This window comes from Temnothorax longispinosus, chromosome 7 (assembly GCF_030848805.1).
Source record: "Temnothorax longispinosus isolate EJ_2023e chromosome 7, Tlon_JGU_v1, whole genome shotgun sequence".
In the NCBI taxonomy this organism is placed as follows: domain Eukaryota; kingdom Metazoa; phylum Arthropoda; class Insecta; order Hymenoptera; family Formicidae; genus Temnothorax; species Temnothorax longispinosus.
Genome location: NC_092364.1, coordinates 1,826,642 through 1,846,937, shown reverse-complemented (window position 1 = coordinate 1,846,937; position 20,296 = coordinate 1,826,642). Strand labels below are relative to the sequence as shown.

Sequence of the window (20,296 nt, the reverse complement as noted above, 5' to 3'; positions counted from 1 at the left end):
ACAATTTGTCATCGATCTGATAAGTCTAACTATCACAAAATCCAGCTCTCAAAAATATCTTGGTTCATCTTCGAAAAAAGTCACTTGCATCAGTTTCTTCCTAGTGGTCTCTCCCGTTTCGTCTTGAAAATAGGGTGACCGTTTGCGATTGGTCGGTCGGAGAGACGATGAGCGAGATGAAACACGAGGAACAGCCGCGAATGAGCCACGCAACGCGCGGGCGATGGGGCACACAAGTGTGGCCTAGGACAAAAAATCATGCAACATCTGGAACTCCAGGATAGAAGGCGATCCGTGTAAAAACTATTTGTACACCCTGTACGCGTGGGAGCGAGATCCACGTTCTCCCTTCGTTAACTCGTAAAGGTCTCGTTTCGTCCTCTCGTTTCGTTGCCTCGAGACATGTTTTCCCACGTCTTCGAGCAATTTTCTTTTTCGACAATTGCAACAGTATGCGCGAACGATCATTCTCGAGTTACCTCACACATCGTTGACGTATCACGAGATTTAAAAAATTTTATCATAAAAATTGACGAGGCGAAGAAGCTTATTTATACTTTGAGTCGTCAATGAATCTCATTAGAGGTGGAAAAAAATGGTTAGGAACAACTAACATATTTATTTCTATAAATAATCGACATGTGAAAAAAGGTAACGAATTAATGCGACGCGCAAACGCATATGTTCTTATCTTTAAACTTAAAAACTTAAAGACTCGTTCAGTTTTTTTAAAGAGATATTGCAAGATGTAAGATACAATATCACGTATAACAGGATATTTTTGACAAGGCTCGACATAAATCGCTTCGTCGAACAAATTCCGACGACACGCATCATTACGCACATCCGTGATTATCGTGTATTACAAACGTTCTCGGATAATGATCGTTAGTACTCGATGGTGACCGTCTTCGTCTTGAGATACTCGTTGAGGGCCTCCTGCCCCAAATCCTTGCCGAATCCAGACATCTTGAAGCCGCCGAACGGTGCCGCTACGTCTGTCTTGTTGTACGTGTTGATGAACACAGTGCCGGCCTCGATTCTCTCCGCGAACCTGAGTGCTCTGCCGATGTCTTTGGTGAGGATTCCCGAGGCCAGGCCGAATTCGGTGTCGTTCGCCCGCCCGATCACCTGATCGACGTTCTTCGAGCTGAATTTAGAGATCACCATGACCGGACCGAAAGATTCTTCCTTGGCGATGTACATGTTGTCCTCGACGTCCGTGAACACGGTCGGTTCAAAGTACCAGCCGGGACGATTCAACCTCTTGCCGCCGTAGACCAACTTGGCACCCTCCTCGACTCCCTTCTGCACGAACTGAATAAGTTTGTCCAGATGAGCCTTGTGATTCTGCGGTCCGTGAGCCGTGCTCCTGTCCAATGGATTGCCGATGGTGATCTTCTTTACCTCGTCGATCACACGTCTCACGAACTCGTCATGGATAGTTTCCTCGACGAAAAGTCGTCCTTGAGAACGGAAAAGAATTATTAAACAATAGACAATTTAATTATATTAGAACATTAAAGCCTATCGTATTATTAATTTATGGAAGGTACAACAAACGAAGTTTCTGAGATTGATTATTAAAAAAAAACCACCGCTTTAACTCCGAGGCAAAAGAAACAAGTGTCTTACCGGCAGCGATGCAGTTTTCGCCCTTATTGAAGAACACGCTGCCCATACCGACCCTGACCGCCTGCTGCAAGTCGGCGTCCTCGAAGATGACGAGGGGACTCTTACCGCCAAGCTCCAACGACACTTTCTTCAGATTACTGTCGGCGCAGCATCTCATGATGGTCTGGCCGACCTGCGTGGAGCCGGTGAAGCCCAGTTTTCTGATCAACGGATGCCCCACTATGGCATTTCCGACAGCACTGCCGACTCCGCAGACGATGTTGATGACACCGGGTGGAATTCCAGCGCGCGCGGACAGCTCGGCGAATTTCAGGGCTGTTAGAGGCGACGCCTGGGCCGGCTTCATCACCACGGTATTGCCGGCCGCTAGACAGGCCGCCATCTTCCACGACAGCATCATAAGAGGATAGTTCCAGGGGGTGACCAGACCGCAAACGCCGATCGGTTCGCGCCGTGTGAACGTGAGATTCTTGTTTGGACGCGCGTGCGAGATGGGTATAGTTGAACCATGGATCTTGTCGCACCAACCGGCGAAGTAGCGCCAGGTCTCGATGGACATACCTACGTGGGTTTTCAGAGCGAGAGTATAGACCGCGCCGGAGTCGAGAGTCTCCAGAGTAGCCAGTTCTTCCTTGTGTTCCTCCATTAAATCCGCCAACCTGGAAGACAATTAAAATAAAAACGTTAGAGAATTGGAAACGAATCTTCTTTAATTCCATCGGGAATCAAGAAACTTATATAAAAAATTAATTCTTTTTATTCTTCTACATCTCGCAGAGTTAATTCGAGCTTTGCCTTTCGTCTAATCAATTTATTTTAAAAAGTCTGACGTGTGACGATGATAAATAAAAAAAAAAAAAGGATTACTTGAATCTCCTACCTGAACAACAACGCTCCACGTTCCCTGGCGCTGATTTTGCCCCATTCACCCTCCTCGAAGGCTTTTTTAGCGGCCCTGACGGCCAGATCGACATCCTCGGCGTTCGCGCTTTCCACCGAGCAGATCACGCTTTCGTCGTGAGGATTTATCGTATTGACAGGATTACCGTGGCCGTTAACAAACTGGCCGTTGATGAAGAGCTGCCTGGGGAATCTTAGGGTCATGTTATTCGCCTGCACCTCCACCGCGTCATACTTGATCTCATTTGCGGCTAGATTTCCCCGAGCGGTAAGTACGACCGTCGTGACGAACTCCTTGAAGACCGGTGCCATGAAGACGTCGCTGTTCTGCAGGCTAACACCAAAGTTGTCCTTGACTTCCTCGACTAGTCGCACCACGTCCATGCTGCCTCCGCCTAAGACAAAAATTTCGCAGGACTAGTTCGAGTATCACTTCTTGTACAATTAATCTATTAAAAAAGTAATGATAATGGCGAACAAGAAATTAAAAAATTAAATTTATTATAATTATATACATCTTCAATCTTTTAACGTAACATATTTAACAAATGTATATTTAGGGTCAAGCTATCCAATGATTAGAGATTTCTATCCAAGTTCAATTGCATAAATTTGGGTGAGATTTTCCAGAACGATTGAAGCTTACCGGAAGCAAAGAAATCCGTGTCGTCGTCGACGTCGATTTTAAGTATGTCCGCCCAGATCCGACGCAGACCGTCGGCAGTCTGCAGCTCCTCTTCCGTGAACTCCACGGCCTGGCTATCGTCAGTCTGTCCGTATTTGCTGGCGAGAATGGTCTTGGTCCCGATTTTGATTCTCTCCACATTAACGAATCGCCCGTCGACGCCCTCGATCAGCAAACCGCCCTGATGAACGATTCCTTTTCGCTCCACGAGGTCGACTATTTTCTCGGCTTTCGGTTTCTTATCGTTCCACAAAGATGATCCGAAAAGACGCACTTCCTGCGGTCCAGTACCGTCCAGGCCGTCCAGTATCGTCCAGGCTCCAGGTGTACTGTCCAGACCACGAATAAAATCGTGAATTTCCTTAGCCGGCTTAGTCAAGTCGATCTTCTGGAGTTCCTTCTTGTTCAGCAGGGGGTCGTACGTCGCACCCTCCGCTGGTTGCGGTACCTTAGGCGCGGTTCCCTTGGCGACGAGATCCACCGCCTCACCCATGGCCTTGATACCCTCCGGATAGAGGAAATTGTTGTACAGGCTGTCCACCGTATCATTCGGCTCCACTCTGCAGGATTTCTGGAGGAGAATCGGCCCGGTGTCCAGGCCATCGTCCGCCCAGAAGATCGAGAATCCTGCGGTATCGTCTCCTTGGATCAAGGTCCTGAAAATGGTAGATTGCAACATGTTAAAAACTTTTTTTTATATAATAATATGCATTTATAATAACATAAACTTGCTACTCATAAAATGAAATCCGTTTAATATTGTAAACATAAATTAACGTATAAGCTATTATCTAAAAGCTAAATTTAAAATTTCTGTTATATGTTATATTATAAAAATATATTATAAAATAAAAACATCTGTCATAAAGTTAACATGTTTATAAATTTTTACTTGCAAACATCGTAGGTGTACGTCTTATCATCATTCTGCGTTAATTAGTTGGTTCTAAAAGTAAGAGCCAATCACGTTCGACTGCTACTGAGCGGCTTGTGCTGAACGCGACCATTATTATTCGAATAGAATATGACGGGGTGTTTGCTTTTGTCGAGGAAACATTTTATTTTTTCTTACATTTTACTTCCTTATATATCACGTTTTCTTTAGAGTAAGAAATTTTGAAATGTCTTGTATTTTATTCGAACTTTATCCTTTTCAGCGACTAACTATAATAACAGATCTCAAAAAAAGTTAATAATAATTACATTAATTTACATGTAAGCAAACTGAACTATGTATAAGAAGCATGCTAATTTATACCTAATAATATAATTTCTATCATTATAATATATTAAAGTAAAGAAAGCGAAAACATCAGAGTTGATTTAAGAAACGTATAATTTTTGCAATCCGTCGAAGAAATCTCAACTGGCGAGAAAGATTATTAGCTACGAGACGCCAGTATAACGCGCCGAAAATGTGCGATACAGCAATATATCGAATCATAAAGGTCATCAAAAGTGTAATAAAACGCGCGCGATATACGCGGCGGCATGCGAACGCGCATAGTCATTCGAATAAGGGATCATATGACGGGCTCGTGACCCGCTTATTATCGTTGTCATTATCGGCGCTTTTAACGAGAAAGTAGTCTCGCCTCGCAATCTGGAACGCGAAAACCACGGCAAACCGGTTGTTGCGGCGCGCCGATATCGAGAGAAAGAGAGAGACATGATACCGCGGCCTGACTGACTTGTCGCGATTAGCAGCGAGCTAGATCGTAAAATAAGTAACAAGTAAATTAGCTGTAATCGTAGAAGTACATATTAATATAATCTCCTTTAAGAATTTAATTGAAAAAATTTCTCATATTTTTTCAGAAATTTTCTAAGAATTTCTCATGTATTAGATTTATGAAAAATTCTAATAAATTGCGCGGATTTTCTGTTATATTTATTCAGATTTCTACAAAGATGTGTTGACAGGAAAAATCTGAAATATTTTATTATTATTTTGTCTAAATTTTTCTGAAAAATATTCCAATTTGTGTAAAAAATCTGAAAAATTCTGAGAAAATCTTAAATTTTTCATAGTTTAATCACAAATATTTTCTAAGTCTTTACAGTTCACGCGGATACGTATCTAGTTTACCCTAGCGAGTCGCAGTGTCGAATATTGTTTGTGTTTTTTTACCGTTCCCGCTTACCGTTATTTATATTTATGTTTTCCAAACTAACGTTTTTCCCTGTTTTACGACCTCGTTATATCTTACTTTAGATTCAAGATCTTTCGACGGTTAAATGTGGCGATATAATCGCCACACACAATAGAAATTCTGATTTATAATAATATGAAGAATTCTGAAAGACATTTTTCCACCAGGGTTGACTTCGATAAAATATCCTATTCCGAAAATCGTCATCCATAAAAATATTCTGGAAAATTTCCGATAGAATCGGAAGACGCGTAGATCGAAGTAAAGATGAGCCTCACCAGCTTATGGCGCTCGCTCCTCTGTGCCTGGGCAATATGGACGGATGATAGCATATGCTACGGTGAGGGGGATGATTAATGACCTCCATGGGAATGTACTGGCTGCAGAAGGGAAGGACGTTGAGATCCACCTCGATGCCCTTGTACAGCTCCAGGATTTCCGGCAAGGCCACTCCCTTGCTCCTCCAAGCCTTGATCTTGAAAACCGGCGTGTTGTCGGCCTTGGCGGTGGTCGCTGCGGTCGAAAAGCGGCGATAACGAAGAGGAATACAGATCGCAGGACCATCCATTGAATGTCCCGAAGCGTTCTCCGCGTATTTTGTTTCATTCTCAGAATCAACGATCTCGAAGAAGCGAGAACACCAATGGATGATTCCGAGGTAATTCATCCTGCGATCGTAAGGACCGCGAAGATAATCGTAATAGGAACGTACCTAGAGGATCCTCGCGGTTTCCCTTATCCGGGATCGTGAACACTCCGGTCACCTGATGTCCATTCTGTCGCAAAAGCTTGTAGACTTCCGCCGCGAATGGACTCTGTCCGATGATAGCCACCTTGAGCTGCGCCATCGTCGACTGCGATTTTTATTTGTGAAAGATTTTCTTTATTAATTTCTACGTATTTTCACTCCCAAAATTTTCGTTGAAAATTATATCGAGCTCTTAAGTGAGAATTAATCACATATTGAGAACCGTCACCACTGAATACACTTATACATCCTGCTATTAATGGATTGCACAATTTAAAGTCTAAACACACAATACACAGATACAGGCAATAGGAACAAGGAATGAGCCAGGCAACAGAAATAACTATATTTCAACTTATCAAAAACTGTATCAACGCAATGAAATATAGGAAATAGGCAATAGGAACAGAATTTCCGACGTGTCAGAGTTCTAATATTCTCTATTGCCTGTATCTAATCAATCACATCTAATCACACAGTAAAAAATATCGTGCGTCCAAATGTTAAAATTTTCTTGTGTTACCAAGATTTGACTATTATTTCAATGTAAAATTAACATACAACAGCTATGTTATTATTTTCGTAACATTTTTATGTGTTATATTAATGTCAACGTGATAACTTAACACTTTATGTATGTCATTTAGAAATTGAATATTATTTTGAGTTCTTTTAACATAATTATTTCAAAAAATCAACACGCCTTAAAGTTATTTTAACATGAACAAAAGTTAAAGTAAATCTTCAAATAATCGTAAACTTTGACATACAAAATAATCAAATTTACTACAATCAAATGTTCAAAACAACATTTCTCTTAAGTTGAAATAACTATCGTTTATTCAAATATATTATATCGACATTTTTTACAAGTTATTTTTACATTATACTTAAAGTTAAAAAAACAAATATAAATGTAAAATATAGTGTCAATAAATTAACATTTCTAATTTCTCAACAAGTAACAAACGATGAATGAATTATTTTAACTCAAAATTTAGAGTGGACTTTCTGGGACATTTGAAAAATGTTACGATTAACATTTTATTTTTTACTGTGTGAGTCAGTTTTATCATAACTTGAAATCGAACAAACTCACTGGCGAAGAAAAAGTATCTTATAAGTTGAAATATCGTTATTTCTGTTTGTCTTTCTGTTCCTGTATTGCTTCCCATTGGTCCTATTCCCTGTACCTTTGTATTTATGTTTAGGTTTTTATATTATCGATATCTTGGAATGCGGTTCATTATTTGATTTATATTATCTATTATCTATATTATCTATTATCTATTATCTATTTATATTATCTATTATCTACAGAAAAAGTTAATTTTTCGACAGACGTCTCTCAACAGTAAATATGTTAATATAAAACGCTGTAAATTTCATACATTTATTTGTAAATACATTAATTAAATGATATTCAATCGACATACCTATAATCCAAGGTTAGTCCAACACCAGTAACAGTTTTTAAGCACACTGCAAATATACATTTACAAAGTTTATTTACAGAACGTATCACCGAAGTCTCAATTATTATCACGCACACACCGTCACCGCATTATATACCGCATACACATAAAAAGGGATATATTAATTAATTATTGTTATAATATATAAATTAATATACCAAATATACATAAATAAAAAAAAGGAGTACAGTTTAAAATTTAACTTGTTAAGGTTTTCAAGTTACGTATATAAACATTAATTTACTCGAAATTATCATTAATATTTGCGTATATATATTAGGGGGAACGCGTCTCCCGCTAACAGCGCCTGCAATACGGCTTATTATGGTAAAAAGACAGAATTTGTGCACTTTACACATATACCGGATAATAAAATAATTATGTACATTGCAAATTGACTAATTGCACAAATAAATGTGCATTTAATTACGTCACTTAAATAGTGAACCCCGCATGACTTCTTTCAACTTTTAATTTATAATCGTATTTTTTGTGACAACGTACACGTTACACTTAACGATTTATGTTACACCAATGCGATCGCCGTAATATTTAACGTGTTAGCAAAAGCGTGTTGTTCTAGTAATCACGACGAGGTAATTAATCCGAGAGAGAAATCCGCGTCTCTCGAACATGTCCACGCGGTGATCAGATTTTTTCCCCCTCTTTTCTCCGAATTTCGTAGTGAAACGCGTCCGGATTCACTGCTTACGGTATCCAAGACGAAGTTGCGCCGCAAGATGAGATTTCTGAGACCCAGCATCGGTTGCAGGATCGCGAGAGTATCGCGCGATGTGTCCACGTGGCCAGCCTTCACTTTCCTCACTGATTGCAGTCTCGAGCGAAACTTGCCCGACGATCGAAATCGGTTCCTCGCCTGGACTGCGCGAGCACCCGGGTAAAAGCGGCGTTTATATAACGTAGGCGAGAGATATCTCTTCATATCGTTATCGGCTGTCATACACTCTCAAACGAGGGTCAAGATCAGAATTCACTGATCCTTCCATTGATCTCCTCGGAGTCATCCTCGGATTATCTCCGGATGTCGTGGGGGACTGATATGTACAAAGGCATGCGACCAAGATTACATTCGAGTGACTTTTTCCGTCGTGATTACCAAGCTAAATGTTTAATTAACGAATTCAGAAGTTGATAATTATCGCAGGATAAGATTGTAGCATACGCGAGATCATAATGATTATTGTTACAAGTTAGATAACGATGAAACACATCCTGTTTTAGTACTTGGCATTTTTGGCAACGGTTAGACCATATAAAAGGTAAAAACGAAAGAAAAAAAAGATAAAAGATAAAAAAAAAGAAAAAAAGTGTAAAAAAAATGTAAAGAACAAAAAATAAACGACTAATAATGTATTATTTTTATACGTCTGTTTTTTTTCTCTGATCATGATACGAGGTGGTATCTTAACGTAATTATTTTTCTCTTTACCAGATCTCCTCTTTACCGGATTGATCTCAATCTGAAATGAATTTGCAAAAAGGATATTTGCAACGTAAGTCTTTTCTTTAGGCAAACATCGATATCGGTTTAAGTTTATTCACGTCAAATATATGCAACATCGGGGAATTGGCCAGATATTTTTTTTTTCTTTTTTTAATGACGCCAATGACTTTCTAATTCTAATCGACGCGGGGGTCGCGGGACGCGAGCGTAAACCGGTTTGCTCCAGTTAAGAGGAAATGATTCGCCGGTTTCGCGAGTGTTAGGTCACAAGTGAGTAAAAAGTCTCGCTGATAAATTTGTTTTTATACTGGGAATAATCCCGACCGGGAAACCGGCGCGAGTCGGTTTCGGGTCACTCTCCGCGGCGAGGTGACGATCTTTATCGCAGAATCATACGAGAGTAAAATGCGCGTTTAGCATTATCTGATTTACGCATTCGTAATGCCACAGAAACGGTCATCGCGCCGTAACCCTGTTACATCAGTCATCTAACTGCGTCCTCGTTCCATGCAAAACCGTCTAAATTATGCATCTTAAAAGAATCGCACTCTCGGATAAGCCAAATGAATTTTCTCGAATAAATACTTTTCAGGGCCAGCGTAGACACATCTCTTCCGTAACCAATAAAAATCTGTCTTCAAATTTTATTATTAAATTAATTTTATTACTTTGTGTGTCGCTTCTAAATTAATTTATTAATTAAAATATAACGCGAAGATACAAGCTTTTCATAATTGAAAAGTGAAATGAGTAACGCATTCGAAAAAAACATATAGTAGGTGCATATATTACATATCGGCTAAAAATGCTATGCATATATTTAATGCTATTGAGGAAAAATATCTCGCAAAACAGATTATTGCGTAAAATAGATTAATTTAAGATTGTATTAGATTCATGTGTCTATGATACAACATATACAATTTTCTTATTCAAGTTGGTTCCCTTTGGACCACTTTATATATAGCTAATATAGCTTATTTAATTATTTAATATAATTTTATGCTACTAAAAAATATATCGCGATAAGGATACAATTTCAAAAATCGCGAAGAAATTTTATTGTATCTATACAGAAAAGAAAATTTGCTTTTGTCGATAAAGCGATTTTTCTTCACGTCTAACACGTACCTAACGATTCAAGAGATGATTCAGTTTTAAATTCTTTAAACCTTCTCATCCATGCGATAAATCAAAACAGATTCGCAGGTCGAGTCGTTCAATATCGCGGTACTTTGAATTCGGATGCGCCGTCGATCGCTGTCGTCGGTTTCCTCTTGTTCATAATGTTCTGGATCTTTTGCCACTCGCGATCGAGCTCCGCCTTCTCATTCTTCTCCTTATTGTACTTCCTGGTGCGCCTGCCATCGGCCATCTTTACGCCGTACTGGAAGGCTGCCTTGGGTAGCGCCTCCTTGTTGTTCATATATTCGCTGTATTCCTCGGGCGTGTCGAAGTCCCAGCGACCAATCGGGCCCTTCTTGTTACCCAGGTCCATCTTCGTGTAATCCACCTCATCGTCCGAGTCGTCGATAGCGTCTTGCATCTCGTCTAAGCCTGGATAACACTCGGCGTATCCTTCCGGCTCGGCCGCGAGTTTGTTCAGCAACGCACCCTTCTTCGGCGCGTTGCCATCCGCGGCGGCGGCTACAGCGGCAGCTACCACATTCGGCAAAACGTTGGGCAATTGGGGCGCATTTGCCTTGTCGTCAGTGTCCAAATTCGACTCGGGTTTATCGAAATATGAGCTTTTCTTCTTCTCGCGCTGCTGCGCGTCCTTCTTACTCGCCACCGTCGGCACATAGTCGCCAATATCGCCGTAAATGCTGTCGTCGGCGGCGGGCGGTCGTGGTTGGATATCTATGTCGTTCAACTCGTCGCCGCGACCGCGTCCATCCTTCAGCTTCTTGCCCTTCTTGCTGTGGCGGCTACCCTGGCGCAAGTACGACAGTATCTGCGCCAGTTTGTTGATCACAATATCGTTAGTCGTGAGAGTCGGCATGTTGTCGATCGTCGGCACGTCCGCCTTGCTTCTGATCAGCGTCGTCGGTATGTCGACGTCGGCATTTTCGTCATCCAACTCGATCACATACGCCATGCGACCCGGCGTGAAAAGCTCGTTTCTTTCGATCTGCTTGGATTTCATAGTCATGATGGTCTTGTACACGTTCCGGCCGATCTTAGTCTTGAATTGCATCTCGTCGTCCTTCTTCTCCGGAAGTGGCTCCTTCTTCGACTTCACCTCCTTCGGCTTCACCAGCTTTTCCAACTCCTGCTCCTGTTCGTGTTCTTTCGCTTCGATCTCACTGCGTACCTGTAGAGCGACATTATATTAGTCATATTAAACGTGAAAATAAAAAATTTAGGACTGAAATACAATGCATTATCTGCATCTTGTATAAGTTGTATTTTATTGCAATCAAATTACTGTAATCTAAACTATTCTCAGGATAAGCTAAAGTTTTCTTGTCACCAAAATGTAACAATTAAGTTTCATTATAACTTTCATTATATCGTTTTTTTTTTGTTAAGGCTTTAATACATCCTGAAGGCATTATACTTTTTGCAGAAGGGCGTAATCCAAGCCTTTGACCAAGTGAGTGTGCTCCATGTCACCACCCAAGAATTTGGACTGTTGAATCATCTGTCTCCTGCGCTCCGCGGCATCCATGCCGGACTTCACATCCGGCGCGACGGCTCGATAAGCGCTGGCATTGTTCATAGGATCCTCCGCTTGATAATCCTGATTGGTGCCGTCCCTGCGTTCCCTCGCGCGATCCCTGTACTTCTCCGCGAGCTCGGCCATCTTATCCTCCTCCTGCTTCTTCAGCTTCGCGTAGAAGCTCTTCTTCTTCCGACGCAGCTCCGCCCGGCTGCCCCCGCTGACCTGGGGGGTCTGAGCAGTCTTCGCGCTGGCATCCCTCGCCGTACCGGGCACGGAGGCCGGAGTGGCCGAGGGCACTGACGCCCTCGGGGTCATCAGGAGCTTCCGGAAATCATCGTTCGTCAAGCGAACCGACATGCTCACCTCCTCCTCCGTTTCTGGCATCTTGGCTGGCTGGCTGGCTCTTTTCCTGCACCAGGTTATAATCAGCAAAATTTTGGAGAAATATATTTAAAACAATCAAGTTGTTTTCTAAAAAAAAAGTAAGACACTCACCTTTAGTGTCGTTAAAAACTGTAGGAAGTAAAATAACAATTCCTGCGCGACAACGAAAACGTCAGTCAATCAATTTTGTGTGTTTACCGCAGAGTGTCAAGGATCGGGCGGTCAATTTACAGGAATTACAAGCAGGACGAGTCAGGCTAATAAAAATCACTAGAAGCAACGCAAAAATACCAAGTTCGTAGTTCACGGCTGTTCCAGAAGATGGCACCGACACGACAGCGGACACGTGGTTATGTTATGAACACGTATGTCTCGCGGTTGACCCATTTTCCTGACAATCAACGAACATAATTTACTTGATATTTGTAAAAGCCGACTGCGGACGATCGTCGTCGAGTGATCCTGCGATTATCGCGTTCGCCGAACGCGATGCCCACCGACAATGCTGCTCCTGCGGCCGCAGGTGCCGTAAAAAATGACGGGAATCGCCGTGCCGCCCGTGCCGGCTGGACAAGGCAGAGAGGTAATTTACTTATACTTTGATAACGAGCATATTTCGTTAAAGGCGCATTTATTGAGAGATAATTATTTCCCTGCAGGTGGCTGCCAGAACAAATCTGGTGGGAGGGGCTTCAAACGCGCGTTCGACCGATCGCCGCGAGAAAACGCGAAGAGGAGCAAACCGGATGTCGGCAGTAGGCTGAAGGAGTCTGACATAGGAATTACGGAGTACATCGGCAAGCAGCACCCCGGCTTCTTTGCGATAATCAAAGAGAGGTACACCGACTTTCACGTCAACGAGATAGGCCTCGACGGACAAGTGGCCAAGCTGACCAGTCAAGACGTTCCACGTGATCCCTGCGACGACGAGAGTATCGAGGATCTGAAGACGTCGGTGTCGCCGGCGATATGGGAACAACTGCGGGGTCTGGGAGAGGAAAATCCTTCGAGTGTGGAGATCGACGTAACTGGCGTCGATAAGGTCGCGCGCAGGACCATTCATACGATCGCGAAGAAACTGGCAGACGTTGTCAGCCAAACGGTAGACAGAGACGATAAAAAGTTCATCACAATTGTGCCTGTGTCAAATAAAGGCGATCAGACTGGTAGGTTGTAAATTTCTCACTTGCAAAAAGAAGGGCTTCTATCTAATTTTTGATTGTTATAATCAGTTTACAAGATGCGCAGAGATAGGAGGATAGATTGGAGCAGATGCGGCGGGGATTACTGTCACTTTCTGTTGCACAAAGTGAACATGGATACGATAGGCGTCGTTAATCAGCTGGCGGCGAACCTGCGGCTGCAGCCGAATAATCTTTGTTACGCCGGCACCAAGGACCGCCGAGCGTGGACGACCCAGTGGATGAGTTTGAAGAAGGTGGACCCGCGCAACATATTGAGAGCGAGTAAAAGTATACGCGGCGCGTACGTAGGGAACTTCAAATACGCTAAAGACAGCCTGAAATTGGGGATGCTGCGCGGCAATCGATTTAGGATCGCGTTGAGAAGCGCCTGCGAGACGGACGAGAAGATCGAGCGAGCGATGACGTCGTTGTGTGACAATGGCTTCATTAATTATTACGGTTTACAAAGATTTGGCTCGGTGTCCGCTATACCCACGCACGAAATCGGAAAGTGTCTACTCCAGGGTGACTATTATTGTTTTCCGTTGTATCACGCAGCATTTGTTTCATTCATGTATGTTACACTATCTTCTACCGATTAGGTAAATGGGATGAAGCGATTGAATTGATCTTGAAACCGCGGCCGGAACAAGATAAGGAATTGGCGGAGGCTAGACAGATCTACGCGAAAACCAAGGACGCACGTGCTGCCTATGCCAAGCTCAAGAGAATCGATACGATCGAAGCCAGACTTCTGAAAGGTCTACAAGTATCGGGCGACAAGAATCCTCTAGGCGTGCTCGACTCAGTGCCTCGAAACATTCGATTAATGTATATTCATGCCTATCAAAGCTTCGCGTGGAACCACGTCGTGTCGAGAAGAATGAAACAGTTTGGGACAGATGTGGTCGTGGGTGATTTAGTTTACGATAAACAGAACTGCAAGGAGATTATAAGTGACGAAACTACGGATTATCCTTTGAACGATAGCGATGACACGAGAGACAAAACTGATATTTCTATTGAAGAAAAAGAAGATATCGATTCCACGTCAAACGAAGCGAGTAAAGAGAATTCGGAGCAGAATTTTCCGGCAGTGAAAATTCTCACGGAAGAGGATCTGTCAAATTACACTCTGGCCGACGTGGTCATGCCTCAGCCCGGGTGGAAAGTTACATACCCGCCGTACGCGAAGGCTTGGTTCGACGAATTTTTAGCCAAGGATGGATTAACTACCGATCTTAAGCAAAACAATAAGTGAGTGAGTTTACTCGCAGACGTAACATTGCAATAAATTGTTTTACCGTCATCAGCCATCTATTTTTTTTTCTTTTCCAGAAAATACAGCTTGAGTGGGGCCTATAGAAATATATTAGAAATTCCGACGAATCTATCTTGGAAGATTGTGCATTACGAAAATAAACATGACGATCTAATTCTATCAGATATCGACGAAATGAGGAAGTCTACATCTCCGCAAGATAAACCAAGTATAAATCAATTGTTTTTTAACGTTTATTTGAAATCGTTCGTTTTAAAAATAATTCTCGCAACGTATACTATTTTCAGATGGAAAGAATAAAGCGTTGATCATAGAAATGTGTTTGAAGTCCAGCAGTTATGCCACAATGGCTCTGCGCGAAATTTTAAAGCACGATACTTCGGCAGAAACGCAGGCCGCTTTATCCGCTGCTCACGATGCAAAGAATACGGAGTCTAATGCGACCACCGTAGATGAATCTGGTAGCGGAGATTTAGTGGAAATTGAGGAAGATAATACGGACGAAAGTCATGTCAAATGCCACGAAGAACGTAGTGATGTAGAAAGAGACGAGACAATGAAAAGAAATGATATGGAGAACATATCTGAGACATGGTAAAGTTCATTGTAAAATAAAATAGCTTTCGTAAATTGTTACGAAACAAGTTCTTATTACGACATATACATTTTTTAATAAAAACAAACGCTAAGAAGTTGTACACATAGCGGGAAGATCCTTCATAATTAATTTGTTAAAAAATTTGTTTAAAAATTTCTCAGAATAAATTAATTGACTATGATAATAGTGATAATTTCGTAGTAAATTTTATTAAAAGTAATCGCTAATATCTTTACAGACAAGCAGCCATCAAACCTGCCACGTTCTCAAAATCAATCTTTTCAGTGATGTTCTTGGTTTTGATGTTCTCATCTTGATTCGCAACGAAGATGATCGATTTATTTTCCTCTTTCCAACCGTACTTCTTGACCCAGTGTTTCAACGTTGCGTCTGTAAAGGAAGAAGCTCAATAAATTTTACAGTCGCACAATTAAGAACACGAAATTTTTTTATATCATACCATCCACACCGCCGAGCAACTGCGCCAGGAGTGTCCTATCTATCGTTTGAAACGTGATTCCTACCACGTGACACACGAACTTTCTTATCGAATCCTGAAAACCTACAATCCTCTCGCAGAGCTCTGACATGGACAGCACCCTGTCCCAAAAATTCTGAAAGTCGCATCGTTCCAAGATATCTCCCAGGTACATGATTTGACTAATGGGACTCTCCGACATCTAAGGATCAATGCAATTGTATGTAGATGTACTTTTATGAAGAAGAAAATTATCCTGCACGTCCCCTCCGACGAGACTCACAAGTTTCTCGCTGAGCAAACACTTGCACAGCACGAAATCGGTGTGGGGTAGATTGGTCAATGCCTTGAGCAGTATCTGACACGCGATATCCATGTTGAATCGGTGCGGGTTTAATTGGTAGAGCTTCAACACAGCCAGATTCGCCTCCAGATCGTAGGCGTTCTCTCTCGATTGTATCTCCACGTACTTCTCTAAAGTCGTGAGGTTGTCCGGATTGTATCTGAAAGCACATTTCGCTGTGGTACGGGAGAAAAAATAAATAATTCTCTTAATAAAATTAAGGGAATATAATGAGGCTCGCGTTCAAGTCCCACGCGGCAACATATCTGTGAGAAGCACGTCACATGTGTCGTCGGAAAATTCATTCGTACGACAATAAATGAGGGAAAAGTGACGCGACGCGGTACCTCTCGATGCCTTTGAGCATCCCAGCCACGGTTTGACGCATCGCCTCAGCCATTTCTGACGAAAAAGTCTCAATTTCGGCGTGGACAGAACTCTTTCGGACAACACAACCTCAAACAACGGAAAACGTCCACAGACTGGGGTAGATAGAAGCGGCCATGATGTAAGAAGACAGCGCCTCTATGTCCACAAAATGTGCACATTGAACTATTAGCATGAATTCCGTAGGTAATGTGCACCATAGGCTTCTCTCTGCCGTCTGCATAACGGAGTCGAAATCGTTAGACGATCGTTTAGACGTCAATGTAATCGTCTTCCAAGTCTTCGGTCGTTTCAAGAGCGAGTAACGACGTTCGGCAGGCATGGCCAAGCATCATCCGGACTTGATCTTCTGTCGCAAACAGCCGGGAGTCGGTGAGTTGAGGTTAAGTCCGGCCTCATGTTTACTTCTACCAATGTAGATCAACTTTAATCCAAATTTAACTTAACTTTTATCCTTTTCTAGCTCTAAGATTAGAAAAAGATCGAAAGTAAGTCAAACCGAGATTGAAATTGATCCACATTGATAGAAATGGACTGATCAGTCTGTCAAAAGACACTTGGCTGTCAAGCACACTCCTTCTTTCAGCTATCGGTCGGCTGTGCGAGAAATGCGACGGCAAATGCGTCATCTGTGACTCCTACGTGAGGCCGTGCACCCTGGTTAGGATATGCGACGAGTGCAATTACGGTTCCTATCAGGGACGTTGCGTGATATGCGGCGGTCCCGGCGTGTCGGACGCGTACTACTGTAAAGAGTGCACGATACAGGAAAAAGACGTAAGAATACCGCCGATTGTCCGCGTGTACGCTTATAAATTTCCACTGCAAATCGAATGTAATAAAACGGTGCCTTTCAGAGAGACGGCTGTCCCAAGATAGTCAACTTGGGAAGTTCCAAGACGGATCTTTTCTACGAGAGGAAGAAATACGGATTCAAAAGAAGATAATTACACTTTTTTTACATAGAACTTTTCCCTAAATGTAACGTTACGAGAGCATCAGGTAATTTATTATTTTTATAAAAGTATCATCACAGCGGCGACACGATTTCATTTCGTAATATCATTAGCCAGACGATTGTGGACACTTTAATTTTATATTTCAAACGTTTTCTTTGGATACATTGAAAGCAATATAATATTCTGACATAAAACGTTCTGTAAAAATAAACATTCAATTTGTTACACGACATACTTCATTGTACAGTTCTTGCTCTGTAAATTATTTCTGAAAACGTAATAATTAAAAACGTCAAAATAGGTCTTTTCTACGAGAGGAAGAAATTGAAAGCAATATAATATTCTGACATAAAACGTTCTGTAAAAATAAACATTCAATTTGTTACACGACATACTTCATTGTACAGTTCTTGCTCTGTAAATTATTTCTGAAAACGTAATTAAAAACGTCAAAATAGGCGAACAGTAAATTTTTCCAAAGTAAACTTCGCCAAGATGGAAGATAAAATAAATCTTCGTCGCACGTTTTGTACAAAGTCAATCGGAGCTATGAACGTAAGGTACGGTCTATGTAATGCAAAATCGCGGTATATAATATAAAAATACGAGCAAACACATCGTCTCTAAAAAAAAAAAAAATATGAAGTTACGTTAAAATTAGCAGCGGTTCCGCCGACGACGGTAACTCTTTCGTTTCCTGTACGACGACCTGTTTTATAATATTCCCTTTCTCGTCTATTTCATCGATAGATATCAAAACGTTAGGTACAACAGGTACGGACTCGTCAGCGCCGCTCTCAGCCGTTTCCTCTTGCGACTCCTGTACGGCTTCCGCCTCTTCTTCCGCATCGGCCTTAACAATCTGAAACAAACGTTATATAAATACGATCTCCAATAGAATAAAAGTCTTAAATAACGTTAACTTGAGTTACCGTAGATTTCACTCACCTTTACTTCCGTTAACGAGATAGTTGGCTTCAGCTCTATTTTGTAATTTACGTCCGGTAAAATCACCTCTTCGATGGGCGACATGTTCTCTTCGTCCACAGCCTCATATCGAACCATCTGAACCCTGTAACACCCGTCTTCGTTCTGCGTGTAATGGAAACGTTTATGCCCGCTGGGCAATTGCAGCTGATGGGCTTCTATAAGATGCTTCGTCAGGCTATAACTCTTTCGGTATTTAATTGGGCATTCGTGGCAACAGTACCATCGCATCATTACACTGTGTACTCGTTCTAAATGCCTGTAATATTCAACAATTTATATTGAACAATTATTATCAAATAAAGTAATAAAGAATACATCATTAATGAAGATCTTTTGTGATTACCTGTCCAAGGTGTAAGCTCCCTTGCACGTGTAAAGGCATCCCTCAAAGTGGCAGGAGAAATTCGGTCCGTTGGTATGGACAGTCATGTGAGAATCGAGATCCTGCTGCGACTTGGCAGCGTGCGAGCACAACTGGCACGGATACGTTCGGCTCGATATGTGACGGTACCGGACGTGTTTCGCCAAGGCCGCCGGTGATTCGCAGCTCATGTCGCACAGGGTACACTTGTAATTGAACACGTGGAATCTCATATGATCGCGCAAGATCCCTTCGGTCGGATAAATCTTGTTGCAATGCGAACAACGGAATCCTTGCACTGTAAATCCGTGACACGTTTTAGAGAGTTTAAGAAGAACCGCGAAAAAAAGGATACGGAAAATCTCGAATACACGATGAATTTATTACATTCCAAGGGGATCTGTCGCTGGCAATGCGTGTGAAATTTCGCTTTAGAGGCGAACGTGACCCCGCAGTCCGGGCAGGCGACTATCTTCTCTTTGGTATGGCATCTCACGTGATCTCGGAGCTTGTATAAGCTGGGATATTTGCCGATGCATCCGGTCCACTTGCACTCGACCCCGTCTTTGACTCTGTTGCCGCGCGGGCAATCCATCATGTGCACCATAACGTGATACAGGTACAATTGGTAATTCGTGAACGGCTTCAAGCACTCTTCCCACCTGCACAGATGTGGCGGCGGGGAATCTATGATGTTCTTCCATTCTGGATCCCTGTGGCATTTCTGTAACGCGAAATCAACACGATGATCTTTAATCTCCGATACCTATTCGGGTTTGACGATCGGTCTCGTTACTTACAGGTAACTTGGTCCTCCCACGAACATTGGATCCAATGCACTTCAGCTTGGTGTGATAGGCGTGATAATTAACATGCCGTACTATCTCGTCGGACACATTGGTGTCGTACGGACAGTCCTTCCACTGACACACGTAGACCTCGTTGTCGTCCTTCACGCTTATCTGGATGCTCGGGATGTGGTTCGAGACGTGCCTCAAGAATTGATCCATGTAACCGCTGCGAAACGCGCACTCCTTCCACTCGCAGGCCAGATTCAGCACCTCGTCCTTGAGCTGCGTTCCCACCTTACGTTTCTTCCCGCCGCACTCGGAGACGGAGTCGAATTCCGAGTCGGTGTTGCACCAGTCGTCGTAATCGAACTCGTCCAGCTTGCGCTTGAGGGTCTCCTCCTCGGAATAGGAACAATCCTTCTGCGATTCCACCCATTTGCCGCATCTGTCCAGCACCACCTTGCTCGCCGTCAGCTTCGCCTCCAGATCAGCCATCTCTAGCTCACCTGGAACGTGGTCTTGTCAATCGGGGAATGCACATATATATCAGAAATAACGAATTACCTGTAAATCTGTACTTTTGAATCGGTCGCTGCAGCGCGACGTGAAACGACGATCGTGCCGATCGATCGGCGACAAGAATTTCGCAGACTCAACACCAAAATGTTGCTTGTTCCTAGCTACCTCCACCCGTGACGTCGACCCTCCGGCAATGCTGAACCAGCTGATCCCCGCGTCTGCCCCGCGGCAGTCGGTCGTTTCCGGCAGTCTCGTCTGGTCTCACCGCGTGGTCGTCACCGTTTCTTCGTCGTC

General features: G+C 42.6%; 6 protein-coding genes across 9 annotated transcripts; 2 read left to right on the top strand and 4 right to left on the bottom strand.

The window, feature by feature from the left end:
* Positions 1 to 599: 599 nt before the first annotated feature.
* On the bottom strand, positions 600 to 9,770 carry LOC139815865 (cytosolic 10-formyltetrahydrofolate dehydrogenase). Of its 2 annotated transcripts, XM_071783096.1 has the most exons (8): positions 8,309 to 8,403; positions 7,558 to 7,603; positions 6,086 to 6,227; positions 5,652 to 5,886; positions 3,182 to 3,876; positions 2,516 to 2,930; positions 1,636 to 2,294; positions 600 to 1,466 (listed from the first exon to the last, which is right to left on the bottom strand). In XM_071783096.1, exons 3-8 carry the CDS (start codon positions 6,219 to 6,221, stop codon positions 889 to 891), a joined length of 2,718 nt encoding a protein of 905 aa, XP_071639197.1. In that variant the 5' UTR covers positions 6,222 to 6,227; positions 7,558 to 7,603; positions 8,309 to 8,403; the 3' UTR covers positions 600 to 888. The 2 variants fall into 2 exon arrangements, with proteins under 2 accessions (XP_071639197.1, XP_071639198.1); XM_071783097.1 differs by lacking the exon at positions 7,558 to 7,603 and having other exon boundaries at positions 8,309 to 9,770.
* Positions 9,771 to 9,917: 147 nt separating this feature from the next.
* On the bottom strand, positions 9,918 to 12,364 carry LOC139815869 (protein Red). The gene is made up of 3 exons (XM_071783101.1): positions 12,222 to 12,364; positions 11,622 to 12,135; positions 9,918 to 11,375 (listed from the first exon to the last, which is right to left on the bottom strand). The coding sequence occupies exons 2-3, from the start codon at positions 12,108 to 12,110 to the stop codon at positions 10,281 to 10,283; spliced, it is 1,584 nt and encodes a 527-aa protein (XP_071639202.1). The 5' UTR covers positions 12,111 to 12,135; positions 12,222 to 12,364; the 3' UTR covers positions 9,918 to 10,280.
* A 90-nt stretch (positions 12,365 to 12,454) lies between these two features.
* Pus7 (pseudouridine synthase 7) lies at positions 12,455 to 15,618 on the top strand. The gene is made up of 7 exons (XM_071783098.1): positions 12,455 to 12,693; positions 12,770 to 13,276; positions 13,343 to 13,819; positions 13,897 to 14,551; positions 14,633 to 14,784; positions 14,864 to 15,170; positions 15,413 to 15,618. Coding segments are annotated over exons 1-7 (2,193 nt in total). The 5' UTR covers positions 12,455 to 12,599; the 3' UTR covers positions 15,414 to 15,618.
* Positions 15,198 to 16,502, bottom strand: Eif3k (eukaryotic translation initiation factor 3 subunit K). The gene is made up of 4 exons (XM_071783117.1): positions 16,343 to 16,502; positions 15,936 to 16,155; positions 15,635 to 15,854; positions 15,198 to 15,564 (listed from the first exon to the last, which is right to left on the bottom strand). The coding sequence occupies exons 1-4, from the start codon at positions 16,393 to 16,395 to the stop codon at positions 15,407 to 15,409; spliced, it is 651 nt and encodes a 216-aa protein (XP_071639218.1). The 5' UTR covers positions 16,396 to 16,502; the 3' UTR covers positions 15,198 to 15,406.
* Positions 16,503 to 16,560: 58 nt separating this feature from the next.
* Phf5a (PHD finger protein 5a) lies at positions 16,561 to 18,654 on the top strand. 2 transcript variants are annotated; one of them, XR_011732844.1, is made up of 4 exons: positions 16,561 to 16,754; positions 16,969 to 17,159; positions 17,240 to 17,384; positions 18,092 to 18,654. XR_011732844.1 is itself a non-coding variant. In XM_071783120.1 (3 exons), exons 1-3 carry the CDS (start codon positions 16,703 to 16,705, stop codon positions 17,327 to 17,329), a joined length of 333 nt encoding a protein of 110 aa, XP_071639221.1. In that variant the 5' UTR covers positions 16,561 to 16,702; the 3' UTR covers positions 17,330 to 17,571. The 2 variants fall into 2 exon arrangements, 1 of the variants encoding a protein (XP_071639221.1); XM_071783120.1 differs by lacking the exon at positions 18,092 to 18,654 and having other exon boundaries at positions 17,240 to 17,571.
* Hinfp (Histone H4 transcription factor) lies at positions 17,460 to 20,195 on the bottom strand. Of its 2 annotated transcripts, none has more exons than XM_071783100.1 (6): positions 20,062 to 20,195; positions 19,493 to 19,989; positions 19,080 to 19,416; positions 18,675 to 18,990; positions 18,290 to 18,587; positions 17,460 to 18,203 (listed from the first exon to the last, which is right to left on the bottom strand). In XM_071783100.1, the coding sequence occupies exons 2-6, from the start codon at positions 19,976 to 19,978 to the stop codon at positions 17,988 to 17,990; spliced, it is 1,653 nt and encodes a 550-aa protein (XP_071639201.1). In that variant the 5' UTR covers positions 19,979 to 19,989; positions 20,062 to 20,195; the 3' UTR covers positions 17,460 to 17,987. The 2 variants fall into 2 exon arrangements, with proteins under 2 accessions (XP_071639201.1, XP_071639200.1); XM_071783099.1 differs by having other exon boundaries at positions 20,048 to 20,187.
* Between the last annotated feature and the right edge of the window lie 101 nt (positions 20,196 to 20,296).